Source organism: Diachasma alloeum, unplaced genomic scaffold, assembly GCF_001412515.2.
Source record: "Diachasma alloeum isolate Michigan unplaced genomic scaffold, Dall2.0 Dall_scaffold_00681, whole genome shotgun sequence".
Taxonomy (NCBI): domain Eukaryota; kingdom Metazoa; phylum Arthropoda; class Insecta; order Hymenoptera; family Braconidae; genus Diachasma; species Diachasma alloeum.
Window position 1 is genome coordinate 99,993 of NW_021680813.1, and position 16,946 is coordinate 116,938.

The following is a 16,946-nucleotide window of genomic DNA, read 5'->3' on the forward strand; positions in this document are numbered from 1 at the left end:
TCATTTTTCTTTGAACTGTAAGAACTAAATTAGTTATTACATCGATAAAAATCTGCAGCAACCCTCTTGGGAAACGACTGCGTGGTGCCGGAGCAGTGTTCCATGAAAGTGGCGAACAGCGGTTGCCTAGCGGGTGTATGTAGATGCGAAGAGGGGTATCTCCAGTTCAGAAAACACACCTGTTTAGCTCGTAAGTTCAAAGACATAATTCGATAGGAAAATTGTAAAACGCAAGCAACGAAAAACAAGTGGGTAATTGATTTTGTTTTTATCATAGTATGGACATTTTGCAAATTATACTCTCATAGTGTATTGTTCCATACTGTTATATTCAATTGAATTATATTTTTTCTTTAATCAGTCGTGTACAGAACATGGTATTGAAATAGTACATTTCGACACTAGGCCGTGAGGAACTTTTCTGGCGAATATGAGGGTAAGCACGTGGGTAAGGGTCCTTTATTTTACCTCCCGTGGTGAGAACGTTATTTTTCGTCACGGTGTAGGCGGAAAGGTAGATTTTCCTCCCGCGAAGCGGGAGAGTTATTTAGTTATTGTTACATTTTCCCATAGTATGTTTTCCGATTTAAATTTCTCCGTGCAATCGAATCATGATAAATACTATTCTCAACCTTTTTCGATCACTAATTTTCAACCTTTCCACCTTTTCTGGATCAGGTTGTGTTGGATTTCGAAAAAGTGCCCTGGATTAAGACAGGCGTTTCATTTTTGATTTGACACGGATCGTAGATTAGATAGGGTGGATCAGTGATGAATCACTGAATTGAGTCTTATTTAAGTTTCCACTTGACTTAATTTTTGACAAAAAACTACCTGAAATTATAGAATTGATGCTACTTCAATAATCGTGAAAATTTTGAAAAAAACTGTTTTTCTCGATGATCTGGAAACTTATCAAATCATCTAATGTGTATGAGTAAAGATTACTATGTAGGGACAGTTGAAAACCATCGTACTATGTTACTATAATAATCTCTCATATGGCCATGGTAATGTTCACTATTTAATTCTGTCCACGTCATTATGCATCTGTCACTGTATTGATTCATTGCATTAATTTTTTATTCAGCTGCTCGACCGGGTCAAGTGTGCTACAGTCATGAGCACTGTCGCCTTTGGGATAGTGACACCCACTGTGACTTTTTAATACCAGATTTATTCGGTCGGTGTCAGTGCACAGCGCCGATGAAAAGGGATGGGGATGTCTGCCGACCTAATTCACTTGTAATCCCCCCATCGCCAACTACGCGTTCTCCAACGGTTCAAACTTCTCCTGAAGAGGACAATAATGAAGAATTGATTGAGGATACAACGCATTCAGGTAACTATCCGTGATAAAACATCGAGATACGCGGTAGCGTATCGGCCAAGTTCCGCCTGACAACCTCACAAAAACGACGAGAGCTACCAAGTATCTATACACAACTTCCCCTTCCACTACCCTTAACTGATTTTCCGTAAACTAATAAAAAATGCGGTCACTTAGCCAAAAAGTGTCCTTAGTTACACTACATACATCACCAATCCGCTTTCCACTGATGCAGTTATCAATTCAATTCATTCAATATTTACAAAGATATGCACATAGCAACGAGCTATGATGCACATTTTTCGCGTTCTCATTATCTTCTAACGAGAACGGTCACACTCACACAGCCATTGAGTTGGCAGCGCAACTCGAATTCTCATTTTTTGCATCCAGGAATTGCCAACAGTATCTTATGTTGTATAGTGTCATGGAATAGAATAGAATAGAGGGAAGGAGGGCAAACAGCGGCTGGTGGGACCTCTAAAATCATATTACGCAGCGTGTAGTTCACATTGGTTCCAATGGTGGCGGTAGTAGTCACTCACGTAGTAAAACAGATTATTAGCATTGTGAAATTCATCGTACTGAAAATTTCACTCCCTGCCCGTGCAATAATTTGACAATATTATATATTAGTTCCTTAACAAATATATGTAAATACCCTTGTAGAATATGAAAAAAAAAATTACAGATGTTTTCTGAATGGGAATCCATGGTTGACGATGGCTTAAAAAATTAGTTATGAGAGAACTATGTAAATTCAATAAAAATCCAACTGAAATAAAAATAGCAGTGTGAATGACGAAAAAATATATATATACTCGCATTGAAATGTTTAGTCGGCATTTTTAATTTTTTTGTTTTCTGATAAACAATACAATTTTTTCTTCTGAGAACCAATTCAATTTTTTTTCTGACAAATAATACAATTTTTTTTTTGGTTGACTAAGCACTTACCATCTTACTGTGAGACGATTATTCTACTGAATAATTCACTTTTAACTCACCGTAGTGCACAGCCATCAATAGGTTTTTAGTGCAATTCAATTTTGAAAAAATAATTCAAATATTTCCTAGATAACACGGTTGAATAGAATGTGGATGATTTTGCCTTCGGAAACTAATACCATCATATATACACGGTATCCCAAAATGAAATGTCGTCCTTGTGAGGGTAGTTCGGGGGGACCCATTTAGAAACGACAACTCTAAATAACATTTTTCTCTCCGACGATTTGTTTAAGTGTTAACAAATAAAAAATTATCATTAGTCAAATGTTTTTCCCCGTTGAAAAAATCATATCGTCTTCTCCATTCAATGCGGTCAGGCGAAGGCATTGGATGTCCTATCGATTCCAATGAATCTCATCCCTCGTTATCGAATAAGAGAGAAGATATGGATTTTTTACGTGGCCTTTCATTTTCAGGCTCACATTGCGTGTTAAACCTAAATGGCTCTTACGTCACACTCAATTTTGTCGCAATTTTTCTCACCCCGTTTTGGCAATAAAGGAACAAAATTCATAATGATCTATGGCGTATTGAATTCTCAATCGATTGCCATTATTTTTATTCCTACATCTCAAGTGACAGAGAAGATAAGGATTTTTCACGGGAAGGTGTTTTGCTGCTGATCTTCGCTTTTTTAATCAATAACTTTAAAATAAAGCATCGGAGAGAAAAATGTTATTAGTTTTCTTCTCCAAATGAGTCGCCCGCTCTACTCTTACGAGGATGACATTTCATTTTGGGACATCCTGTATATTTTCACGCGAATTTCAAAATCATTGGAGAAATCTTTCTAAAATGTCTAGCGTTTGCGGAAAAGTGTCAGTTTCAAAAACTGAGTGCAATGTACAATTTGAAAAATCTATTGAAAAGAAATAAGTTTGAACGTTATTCCTCGCAGAAAAAACTGTGATCTGATAAAAATTCCATTCTAATAGTGATTATAACTCGGATTATCATCAGAGTGACGCCTAAAATTCCATACATATTTAACGGTTTTCCGTAATCGAAATTGATCCAATCAGATAATGTGCCAAAACATTGAAGAAACTTCGACAAAATGGAAGTATCTAAATTTAATTTCGAAGAAGACTTTTTTAGTTAATCTCAAATTCAAACTTATCGTTATCATCACTATCACTGTCTTTGAATAGATAAATATTGATTAGTGTTTCTTTGTAATTATTCATTGTTCACATTTTCATAACAACTAGCTAATACAGCCAGTTCTTATACACCAATGTTCCACGTGCCTTCGATTCATGTCAACAAGTCCCTCCCCGAACATATTTTTTCGTGAGAAGACCCGGTAAACCGCAATTCTAACCTCGCTTCGCTCGGTTTGATCGCGGTTTACGGGCCTTCTGACGGAAAACTGCATTCATTAGACGGTCCAAAAGTATTTTCTGACGAATGTGGCTTTGTAGGCCGAGCCGAAGGCGAGGCCTATAATCACATTCGTCAGAAAATACTTTGTGGACCTTGTGATGAAAATAACTATTTCGTCTAGTCATCCATTCATTTATTATCAAATTAAAGATTGTAGACCCCGGGGCGAGCGCTTTGGAGGATTTTCTTGTGTTGAATAATAATACAAAGCAATCACTTTGTCATTCATATAATCATTTGGTGTGTCTGCAATATATTTGTGATGAAAAAAAATTGATACCGGTGTTGTGAAATGTTGTTAGTTTGAAAAATACTGTAGCACCAGGGGTCTATAGTACTTTTTCACCCGACAGTACTGATTACATTCAGCGCTCTCGAGTTTTCCATAGCCCTCTCATATTCACAGTATTACACTCACGCCAAGGGATTTCTATTCATCATCAACGAAAAGGGGTTCGTGTTGAATGACTCATCAATAACTACTTTCCATGAAATTCAAAGCTCGTAATATTTTCGATAGACTCAGTCAATTTGAAATTCTCGACCTAAAAATGGTTCAACGACGGTGGCAAACCATGTCTTTTATAATGGGTTTATCACGCCCCTATGGACGGATAGATGCATATTCCATCAATTATCAACCAGTGGTTCACTGTATAATTTTGGATTTGTCTGAAAATTTTACTGCTTTTTAGGAACCTTAAAAGAAGCCTTGTCCTAAATTTTTAGGCCTCTATCTCGTCCGTTGTATGAAAAACACCCCAATTCAGGTTTCTATTTAAAAATTTTTCAACTTCCCGACCCACAGGAAGTTATTCTAATTACACCGAAAATCAAATGTTGAATTTCGATGATTTGTCGACGATTTATGACCCGTAGAATCTTCCTGATACGTTTTTGAAGAGATGTTTGTGTGTGTATGTATATCGTCAAAATTTTTAAACAAATGAAGCGCTTCGAATAATTTTTTATTCTATCGATATCTGCATGCAACTTAGAACTGATTAATTTGTGAAGATGATCGCCTCAGCAGTTGTACGGTTATTCGCATAAAACTAGTAAAAAACGCTAAAAAGCGACAATTTCATTGAAATCCGACGATTTTACTCGAAATAACGATGGGACATGAATTAATTGTGTAATCAATGTGTCTTCACATAAGTCCATTCTAATTGCATGCTAAGCGGAATCATCTCAGCAATTGTTCAGTTATTTAGACGAAGTTTTCAAAATTTGCCTTTTTTTCGAATCAACAGAAAAAAGGGAATTGTTCGGGAAGTTATTAGGATCTCTGACGGAGAAGTGGCTTAATATAAAGCCGACTTGTGGCGAAATAGAGAACTAGCACGGCAGGTCGAACGGCCAGATGCACACGGAGTTACACGCTAGCCCTCATTTTTATATATTACTGTTATTAAATTGACTGTGATAAAATGAGTTTCTATTCATGAGATTTGTAAATTTGCTGATACACATCCGAGAGCTAAGAGTTTTCGTGGTGGAGAAGATTTACAAAAATTTCTCCACAATTCCGATTATTTGTGGGTCATTGAGGAGGCAGATAGAGTGAAGGAACACTTGTTCCCTTCAGGTGAGTAATGACTGAATTGTCGTGTTGAGCTGTGGCTGTAATTCAAGAAATCAGTAATGTATTTCGTCATATTTTTTTCAATTCATAAATTTCCAAGCTAATATTGGAAATCGCTTTTTTACTTACATGGCAAAAAGAAATCCTTTTCAGTGAAACGTAAAGAAATCTCATGGAATTCGACACTTTTTTGCCCATCCTCAATATTTTAATCCAAGCCGTACGTCTGTCAATAATTTCTTCTTCACCAAACTTATTAATTATTGTAACTAAATCCACGTTTTGGCGAGGAAAATGATAAAATCTAACTTTTGAATTAAATGTTGGATTTAGTTACAATAAATTAAAAACATTGAGCGAAATGATGTTTATTCTTGCGAGAACAGTTCTGTCCAATCGGCTAGCTGACAGCTCTGCGACCTGCCCGAACTAGTAGTCGATTGAACCGCTAGAGCGCGTGTGCATTTGCAAGAGATCCCAATTGGTTCGACTAATAATGGGTTATACCCAATTCTACCGACCCCTGCCGGTCATTTTTTGTAAATTTTTCAGGAGTATTGTAAGTAAGTATTACACGGAAACTATATAAAACTATTTTTCAAGAAACATGTTCAAAGTTTTGAAAAAAATACACGAATGCTCTGACACCGTTTTATAACTATAAAAAATTATTTGTTTGTCGACTTTCGTTCGTTTTTTGCCTTTTACCACTCGATTTTTTTTCGAATATATAGGTTGTTGGTACGAAGTCATTAAAATTTCGATATTGTGCTGAGTATTAGAACATGGATAATGAAATTTTCATTTCAATTTTTTAAATTTTGCATCCTGTTTCAATTTTTTGAAAATTTTTATTCTGAATGCTTTCTATACATGACAAAACATGACGAAATTTTTCACATTTTTCTTTAAAATAGGTTGTGTGTATTTTCCACGTAAAAACCACCCAATACTCATGAAAGTTCGACAAATTGTTCAAAAAAAAACTTGAACATAGATGGTTCAGACACCGGACGAGATAGGGGGTAAAATTTTCGGATAAATTGAAAATAACACGCTGGATAACAGGTCGATAATAGGTGGAATATGCTATATTTTAATCCCAATCATTCTTTCCTTTTTATGATAATGTCTCTTTGTTCTCTTATTTTTATTTAAACCGTCTAGTCTTATGCAATAATGTCGCTTTGTCCAATATCGGTATTATACGCTTTCAATGATTTATGACGACTAAGGACACTTGGCCTCAAAAAAATGGAAATTATTGGGAACTATAGAAGAATTCTGTTTACGTAGAAGAATAGGTATCCAACAAAAATGTGAGAAACGTATTTCCAGGAGAAAAAATTAAAAATTCTTAAGACCTTCTTCAATAAACAAATAAAGAAAAAGCATTTGACTAACAACGACTATTGCCTTCTTCAGAAATATTATTTAAAAAATAACGATTATCTTCAGGGTTTCACCTTTCCTGGCTGAAAAATGCAACAAGATTATTATCAACCACAGTAACGACTCCAAAAATTCCGCTCAATATGGTAACAAGACCAATGTACAGAACACCTAGCCCCTACCACGAAAATACGAATGAACTCCCAGATGACAACGATGCAGTGGTAATCGAGGCTGACGTCATCACCGAGCTGATTCAAACAACAATGTTAGCTTCAGGTAAATCCTCCATTGTTTCCCCTTATTATTTTCTTCACCTTATACTCAATGTTCGTCCTTTTGTTTTTAGCACCAACCAAGGCAGATCGCCACGAGACAACCACCGTAACACCAGTGAGCCTCGGATTATCATGTAGCAACGATCTCGAGTGTAGAATGGCCGATGCAAATTCACGATGCATTTACGGAATATGTGACTGCGTCATTCCCCATGGAAATGGTAGTTTAGCCTGTAATGCTAAGAAAACGGGCTGTCCAAATGGTACATTCCAGTGTCGTGGATCGGGAGCGTGCATCAGTTGGTTCTTCGTTTGTGATGGCAGACCAGACTGTAGAGATGGGTCTGATGAGGAGTGCGCTAATGGAAGTTGTCCTAGTCAGGCGTTTAAGTGTGGGAAGAGTGGAGTGTGCGTCTCTAGGGCTGTTCAATGTGATGGGAGATTGGATTGTCCTAATAGAGAGGATGAAGAAGGATGCAAAGATCGCCGAAGTAAGATGGAATGATTATTAAAATTCTCAGTTATGTGATTCAGAAAAACAATGTTTCCTTCTGATTTAGGCATGAGAATATAATGCTTCGTGATTATTTGGCACACTTTTACAGGGGCCCGACTTATCACTTTCTATATGAAATATCTGCGACGAAATTCCATGAAAAATTTATCCTTCGACAATTTGCTAATAATAGGAATAACCACCTATTGTTCGGAAAACATCAACTTTTGAGACTCACTTGAACAAGTTTCAGGCAAACTTGAAGTACTTTAAGTAAGTTTAAGGCCCGGATGGAGGTTCCAGCACCCCCTTTACGTGGGTAAAGGGGGTCATTGAAAATCCGTGGGATTGGCCCCCGGATTTTCAATCATCTAGACATGGCGGATACTAGTGGATGAATACCTGCACCCGTTGTTATTTATTCCACACACAAAAGAATGAATAAATCCCGGGAAACGAAGTCAAGCGACAATTCTACATTATTATTCTATTTTTTGATTGCACTTTCGTTATGATCTGATCGAAATTGGCAAAATATGAAGGTCAGAACGAGCTGGCGGCCGGCTGTTTTGTCGTCGCGCCGGGAGACAGATAATATTTTCAGAGAGTGTTGCTATACAATCGTCAAAATAAGTTCCGCCAGTCCGCGAAGTTAGCTACGAACCGCTCCTTCGTTTCAGTCCCATACTCCAACCAGTAGCTAACTTCACGGACTGGCGGAACTTATTTTGACGATTGTACATGGTGAGGGCAATCAAATCTGAAAAGATTTAACATTTTACAAAATTCGAAGCTTCAAACTTTCAAAAGTTATAATGTAATGGACAAATAACATTTAAAATAGAATATATTGGCGGAAAGCCATTTTCGGAGGAGAATTTCTCTATGGAGATTATGTGTCGAATGTATTGGAATGAATATTATGTTGTAGATTGTTTATAGTAAGTAATAAGTTGGGGAACCCGCTTACACAGTTACAGATAAGAATCTTGTACATATAAGTCAATCTCATTCGTATATTACAGGAATTCTGTTGATCCTTCAATTTCATGTTTTAGACAGAGTTGAATTGCATATGAGTAAATGTAACACTTCCATCTAAATTCGTTTCACCCCGGTGACTTGGCGCAGTGAGTAAGTTTATTGCCTCACATGCGAAAGGTTCCGAGTTCAAATCCCGGCCGGGTAGAATGGTGCGATCTAACCATTTAAAGTCTTGATCATCATCGCAGTATACCCAATTTCCACGATGGGTTTGCGATCTCAAGCTGTCATTGGAATATTGAATTTCCGAGATGGATAAAAAGTTCGGTGAACGATTTCACATGGAACTGAATTCAAATTCACAATTGTGAAAATTCCAATGCAGCTGACTTGAATTTAAAAAAAAACACCAATAAAAGTATTGTCATGTCTCTCAGATTCAGGGATATTATCCGAAAATTGCTTTAAGAGCGAAATCGACTTGTTGAGGAGATTCTACGATGAGCGTAATGCTTGCAATTGTTAAAATGATCCAAAAACAGTTGAATGATTGATCTCTTTTACACTTTTTACCAATCCACTACTGTTTTCAACTCGAAATAATATAGAAAGAAATTAAATACATTCATTGCAGAATGTCCAGAAGGGTCATTCCGGTGCAATAACGGCCAATGCCTTCCCGCATACGAGTTCTGCAATGCAGTTGTCTCCTGTAGGGACGGAAGTGATGAGCCCCGGACTGCGTGTCGCACACGTAATCGAAGTCGACTATCCTCGAGGAATTGTCCTTTTCGATGTGCGAATGGACGTTGTCGCTCAGATGCAATTACCTGCAGTGGGCGGGACGGCTGCGGTGATGGATCTGACGAACTTAATTGCTCAGTCTGCAGTGAGTATATTAATTGAATTCTCAAGTTATACGTACTGACAATGAGGAGAATGTATTTAGATATCGAAACGAAGTAGAAAAGTTGTGGACACCTATAAAAAGCAGAATGTAAATTACGTTTTGCAAAACGTAATTTATGCTTAATGTCAATATGATTTCTGTTGAAAATCTTTCAAAGCGCAGAGTAACTCCGCACAAGTTCTTCTGATTCAAAAATTCATTTCTCCCCTCCCTAATTGAGATGAAGGAATGAAACCAACGCTTCTCGATCGAGAATTATATTTTCAATAAATGACAGCGGTTTCATTCCTTTGTGCCGTTCGGGGCGAAATTTAAAATGAAGAATAGAATTATTTTTAATTGAAAGTTTAAATATGTTGGACGCCAGTCGATGGATTATTTTTCGAGAGTGCATCGACTCCTCTCAATTTAGATATTTCAACAATTTTAACAAAATTACAATGGCTGGTAGCTCAGGTATCAGAGTAGACTCTATTTGTTACGAGGGGGAGGGAAGACGATACTCCCAGCCTGCAACTTTTACCTTCCACACTCACACAATGAGAACACACAATTTAACAAGAATAATCAAATATAATTTCACACAAAGAAAAATTATGAAATTTACAGGAAAGTTGAATGAGGGTTATAATTCCTCATTGTTCTCAAAATTATGACAAAATATCCATAACATGGATCAATATTCAATTGAGGGTCAATACGTGACCTCGAAATACAATGAATTCAATTTATCACATTTAAATTTCACACAAAAATTTATCAGAACTAATGAACTTCAATATTGTACTCAAATTTCCCAAAAGTAATCATCAAAAATCGAAAAAATATAAGAGGAGTTGGTCACAAATGCCTCAACTTAAGAAAATATAATGAAAAATGAGAAAAGACGCCATCTTGGACGCTCTCTCAAGAGTAGCCAAGACAAAGTTTTACAAAATCACCTGCCCCAGGATAGAGAGCAACCTCCATAATCCAAAATACTAAATTTAACTCAAAATAAACGAAATAAATGTCAATCTGGCGGACAGTACCATTTTGCGACTACATGTCGCGCTGGCTAGAAGATGACTCTCTTTAAGCTTGGGCCGGTTCAACCAATATGGCTGCTTGATCTTATTTTGGGGGAAGGACCTCCCCCCAAATTCATAAGACACGGAATTTAATTAGATATCGAAGTTCTAACAGAAGTGTTTGACTCTAAAATGTTATACACAATTAATTTACGTGAAAATTATTTATTAAAAATCGTAAATGAATATTAATCGATATTTAAAGTATTTTACAATTATTCCTAAATGAAATTTTATGGATTGTTCATGAGTAGACAATTTTATCGTCGCTCGGATATCTCTCGCTGACTTCCTGCAGGTTTTATTTGTCAGATGGACTGGAGTTTCATTACGTCAGGGTACCCTGGAGCGTTGTCACTCGGTGGTTGATGACAATGGATCCTCGGTTGACGACACCTTCTGCTCCCATTAGAAAAGCACATGCCTCGTAGAGCGACGCCATCGTCTAATCCTCATTCCTGATAGCTTGAACGGGGTGGTCTGGATGTTGTTTGGTCCCAAGAGATTTTTCTCAGGACCTCCTCTTCTCGACTCAACTCGTTGTCGGGGAGTTATGACCGTTGGAGATGACAAATGGTATTAGAATTGGGAAAGATATGGAGTATTTCCTTTCCCGATTCTCATGGACGAGAGGTCTCCTAGAGGCTAATTTTTATCAATTTTGCCTTAGAAGAAGGTCTTGATTTGCATATAAAAGTAAAAATAAACAAATTTTACAAAAAATAAATAAATTACGAGTTGACCCGTATCGTCACACCTTAATTTCAATAAGGAGCGGAGGAATGAATTTTCAAAGCGCGGGGAAACCCCGACCGGTTCTCCGGCATCGAGTGAGCCCGGTGGGACTCCCCCGATTGGCCTTCTCTCAATCTCAATTAGGGAAGGAAAAATTGATTTTCATATTGAGGGTATAGTTCCGGGGTCAGTCAGCGTTTAAAACCAGAAGGTTTCCCTTAACGTCGTTGGGATACTCATCACGGCTTGCCCAGCCCTCCGATTCCCCCCACATACGTGCTTTCACCCACTCTACGCCGTTATCGACGCTCTCATACGCTCCCTGTTTTACTCACATATATGTACTCGGGATTAGTTCATGCGCCACCGCTACGAAATTTCGCAGTTGAAACTTCTACATGAGTTTGAACTTCGAGTACAACAATAAAAAACAATACAGAAATGAATAAGTCGAAGAGGAACTACTATTGTCAGCTACAATGTGAGGGTTTGAACAAGTTTGAATGGGTAAACCATCGGTCGTCCATGTTATGAGGGCGATCACCACGCCACCATCGGTAAATAGCGGTCCCAATAGTCAGTAGTGCTGTTGAGAGTTATTGAGGTCTCTCACATAAATAATTATCGAGTGGATTAATTAATGGTAACAATATTTATTGTTAGGGAAATTAATACCAAATAAAATAACAACATTAAATAACTTTAAATGAATCAATATAAAAACGCTACAGCTATAGTTAGTCAGAAAAATCACATGGGACGAGCTTTGTTTTCTCTCCCTAGGCTTCGCTTTGGGTCGTTCAGCTGGTTTGGTAATTTCCTGCTTGGATGTGGCTCTGTCGGTAAGGTCAGTCTCCGGGTTCGGAGCTGAACTAGACGATGAATTTGCCACAGTGGTAACTCGGTGGTTACGGAGTCGGCACAACCGAGAGGCACTTAAGCAGCATTTAGTGCCTATTAGCTGTAACGCACGGTTGATTATCTGGGTATATGGGTTTCTTTTGGGGGGTCATTCGGTAAAAAAATGCTCATTCAGCCGCGCCATCTATCAGCGATGCTGATTGTCGATACATGACCAACTGTCGATCGATCGGTAACATACCGACAAGTTATTAGTCATAGAAATTTCCAGTCCAAAAATTTCTAGATTCAAAATTCCCTATAAAAGGCGGATCGGCACGCTCCGCCGTCAGTCGTAAATTGGCAATCAAACTGTTAACAGCGTATAAAATAAAAAGTGTAAATATCTGATGCAGTGGTAAGGTCAGTCTAGATATTGACGTGTACACGTCTATGGTTTCAATGTGGGGGGTCATTTTGGGAAACGGTCCTTACTTGCAACGCCATCTATCGGGATTCTAGAAAATTTTAGGCAGAGGTATTTCGAGAAGTTTCCTGAAATTTCGTAAAAATTCAAGGAATTTCTAGAGATTTCGAGGAAATTCAACGAGTTTCTAGAAAATTAGAGGGAATTCAAGGAGTTTCTAGAAAATTCGAGAGAGTTCAAGGAGTTTCCAGAAAATTTGAGGGAATGCAAGGAGTTTCTAGGAAATTCGAGAAAGAAGGAAAGACCGTGGACGTATCCACGTACAATTACAGTTGTATCGAAGATACAGCCGCCTGCAATTTTTTTTATCGAAAATTCCTCTACGTGTAGGCGCTCTCTTTTTATTATCTCACTCGCACTGCAAAGCCGTCGTATAGGTTGCCTAGCGTTGCGTGAGGGAAATGCTCATAGCGCGCCTACTGACGGGTGAAATAGGAAATTGACAATTTCTTTTACTCAGTAATAGTTATTATTTGAAAAATGCAGTGTACTGCCACTTTCGGTTGTTTTTCAAAATAAATCCCCTAAAATTTCAAATGTCTGTGTGTATTTTTGGAAACTCCCATCACACAAGTGTTCCATCGACGGTCAATTATATATTTAAAAATTATTTTCATGAGAGCCCGAAAAATTTGTTTATCTCATTTCGGCATAGCTCCTGCGACTAATTCTTCTCAATTATCAGAAATGTTAGTTTCACATATTCCTCCAGTAGTCTGAAAAAACGACTGAGATTTCCTCGCGTATGAAAAATTTAAATTTTTAGAAAATGGGTGAGCATATTTACACGTCTCACGGACGGAGCCCTTCTGTAACCAATGTGTAGTAGTGTGTGCTCAATACGACTCGGATTCCATTGCTTCTAATGGATGGAAAATTATGTAACCAGCATCTAATTGAAGCTCTAGTATTCCGGTTTCCAATTTTGTTTGTCTGATTAAGTTATTCTTCAGATTATTGGGACAGATAGATTGGGGAACAATCAATATTGAAAACAAGCGTTCACATTTGCATGGGCCGATACCATATATCAACCCCGTACGTGAGGAAATACATGATAAATGCTCAATTTGAACCCCCTCTATGATGAATATTAAAAAAATATATTCTTTTCAATTTGAATATTCTTTCCCTGTGCGGAAAAGTTTTCAATGCTTATAACGATAACAGTGCTGACTGACCTCGGGTTTATCAATTTTGAGGAGGCGTAAAGCATCATCAGGAAGTTCCACATCCAGCGGAACTCCTGACTTCAAACTAGAAGATATGAAACAACTATTACGTTATTATTTTTTACAATATTTTTTTTTTTCAGAGTGTCCCGTAGTTGAATAAACCAAAGATCGACAGAATCAATCATTCAACTGAGATTATTGCATCATAAATATTTACTTAAGTATTAAAATGACTAAATCATTCCCAGGTAGCTAAATGTAAATCACAGTAATTATAATGAAATTACTCATAGTACACTATTTGTAGAAATATAGTGGCTATTGCAATATAATAGTTTATAGTGGCAAATAATCATGTAGAGTATCGAATATCGAAGTACTGAAATATGTGTACTTGTTTTGATTAAATGTGAAGTCGATGTATGTATTTCTTAAAAAATGTTTTAGGTGAAATTTTCAACAGATCTTTTTCGAACGTGAGGAAAATTTTTTGTTCAAACGTTTCTTAATCATTCCATAATTATATAGATGTACTGTAACGACTTAAACAATTTCATTATTTGCAGCGACATTAGAAATTTATTGTAAAAACATTTTTTAATTCTTTTCCTACATTGAAATTTAGAAAGTAAGATATTTGTCCACTTAGATTTTATCAAATTTTCAAAGGTGCAAAGACTGTATTTTCTCAATCAAGACTTGAAAATAAAAGATTTTTTCTATATTTGAAAACAACCAAGAGTTTCATTTTTAATTGGTAGGGCGATTGCCAGAATTTTCGCGTCTGCGTCTGAGCACGACTCCCGGTGGTGGTTCCGTCGATACCCGGGCGACGAGCAAACGTACGACACATAACCCAGTAAATGTCTGACATGGCTCGAATCATCGGGTCCTATTCCTTCTCAAAACACTGTCTCTTACACTATTTTGTTATGATAAAATCCCGCGTAATTTCACAGTGAACATGGATTATATCATGAGGATAAAGAAAATTCTAAAATAAATTCGTGTTTTATGTTCCTTTCTCAGTTTGTATCATATGAACACCAGTCTTTCTACTGCGTCTATCCCGCTCCCGCTGTTGAAGAGTTGTGGATATTTACAATGTACGTGGTATTGTAGTAATCGTGAGAACAAAATTATTTACAAAATTTCATGTATTGCATGAGAGAAAAACATTGAAATTGTCATTTATGCTTAATACGAATATTATAAACACTGCGATGAATTTTCTATTGCACTTGACACCGTTATATTAACGCGAACTGAATCAATTTTTCAGGAAAAAAATCTCAGTACTCCTTATCTAGACAGAAATTAAATTTCTATGGATTTTTCAGATATATTCCTATTAAAAAAAAATTTTTTTTTAGAGTTTTACTTGTTGTTAATTTGCCATGATGAAAAAACACATTCGAAAGTAATTGACACGATTAGTTCAATAAAAATTCTTGATAAGGGCAACCCCACCCCCTAGTGGTTCTATTCTGATGACGTCGGTAGCTAAGTATGACGTCAGCATTCTAGCTACTCCATTCTATATATCCGCCAATGATACAAGATTATCTTTATACAATTGTACAATTATTCAGTGATATATATTAGAGAATTGTTTTCAGCGTCTAATTTTAATATTACTCTGAGTATTGTTCTGGCTAAATTCCAACATTTAAAAATACTTATCCTATTTTATCTTATCGTATTTTGTTTCCTCTGTCAGTCAGTTACCCAGGCAGGACTCGCCGAGCTTCAACAACCGTCCCAAGCTTGGTGCAACCTCGACTTGCCGGGTGTTGGTAGACAAGCGTGAGCCATAATTTAGCCAATGAGTAAGTCAGTGTTCAGCCAATGGCGCATCTTGAGCCTTCGTTATCAGGGTCGGACCAATCATGGACGAAGACTGCCCGCCGACGCTTGGTCAACGAGGGGCTACCAACCTTGGCCCAAGCTTGGTGGCCAATGAGTAGCCAGAATCGACAGACGTTCATTGGCGACCATTTCTGGTCCAAGCTCGATTAGCCCGTCTTCGGCCAAGCATCGGGTAGCACAGCCTTCATCCAACATTGGTCCGACTGTGGTAGCCAAGGTTCAAGCTCTACCACTGGCTGGCGACTGGCTCAGCCACCGGCTGAATTATGGTCCACGCTTGTCCACCAACGTCCTATGAGTCAGGGTTGAGTCAAGCTTGAACCAGCTGTTGAGAAGAGGGGGAGGGAGGCGTATTTGTAAAAACTCTCAGGGTTAAAGGAAGGGGGAAAGGACAGAATAATAATAATAATAATAATAATAATAATAATAATAATAATAATAATAACAAAGATTGAATCTTCAAGTGTAATCAAAAATTGAAAATCTGGGTTCATCAAAAATACTCGGGCGGGGGGAGAGGGAAGGTATTTTTTCACACCCCTCGAATAACCAGGTGATTAATAAATAATGAAATCGACATTAATTCCGATTATATTTAAAAACTCATTCAGCAAAGAATTAAATCAAGATAGAATTCATATATGGACGATTTGAGTCAACAGTAATAAGAATTGCGCGGTAGACTAGTGGTTAAGGCGTAGGACTAGTGATGTTAGGATCGTAACATTAGTCACGGCTAACGACTGGTGACCGAGTCAGGCCCAGTCTTGGTGGCCAAGAATGGCCCAGCGTTATCATTTCGGTGCTCAACCAACCTTGGGCCAGCCTTGGACGCCTGTGTTGGCCCATGGCCAAGGTTGGGCCGCCCTTGGACCAAGCTTGAGCCATTGTTAATTCCTACCTGGGTAATTCCTTTTTCTCTGTGTGGAATAATTCAATAGGATTTTACAATTTCCATGGATTTTTCCATGAAAATCCTTAATTTTCAATGACAATTTTCTGAAATTTCAATGAAACTGTCATTTGTTTGATATTTCAAGACTAAAATTCGAAAAATTTAGTAAAAATTTTTCAACAGTGTATTGAGAGGATGAAAAACTCAATTTTTCTTATTTTCAAACGGAAAAAAAATGTTTGCACCCCAAATACTACGATCAACCAAAAGTTTGTTATTGGAAATTATCTCACGATACTCCCTTTACCCTTTGAACAGTCGGCAAACCTCTGGGGATGTCTCCGGAAACGAGAATAAAATATCCCGGATTCCGGAATATTATATACCCGATTCGAGAATATTTTTTTTTCCGTGTAGACTGTCCTATTCCGCTTACTGGTCCGCAAAGGGGTCATAATACAATGGAACCCACGAGCGCATCAGTTGACAGTGGTACTTCG

General features: G+C 37.5%; 1 protein-coding gene across 2 annotated transcripts in view; it reads left to right on the forward strand.

Annotated features, from left to right (window-relative positions):
• Nucleotides 1–14,105, forward strand: part of LOC107044178 (vitellogenin receptor) — a 32,919-nt gene extending 18,814 nt beyond the window's left edge. The window contains exons 3-8 of one of the 2 annotated variants that reach the window (XM_015265972.2): nucleotides 59–190; nucleotides 1,091–1,342; nucleotides 6,774–6,986; nucleotides 7,057–7,476; nucleotides 9,100–9,354; nucleotides 13,823–14,105. In XM_015265972.2, coding sequence (XP_015121458.1) covers nucleotides 59–190; nucleotides 1,091–1,342; nucleotides 6,774–6,986; nucleotides 7,057–7,476; nucleotides 9,100–9,354; nucleotides 13,823–13,842 — 1,292 coding nt within the window. In that variant the 3' untranslated portion in view covers nucleotides 13,843–14,105. Of the gene's footprint in view, nucleotides 1–58; nucleotides 191–1,090; nucleotides 1,343–6,773; nucleotides 6,987–7,056; nucleotides 7,477–9,099; nucleotides 9,355–10,743; nucleotides 11,236–13,822 lie in introns of those variants that run through there. The other variant, XM_015265971.2, reaches the window with a different exon arrangement.
• Nucleotides 14,106–16,946: the final 2,841 nt, after the last annotated feature.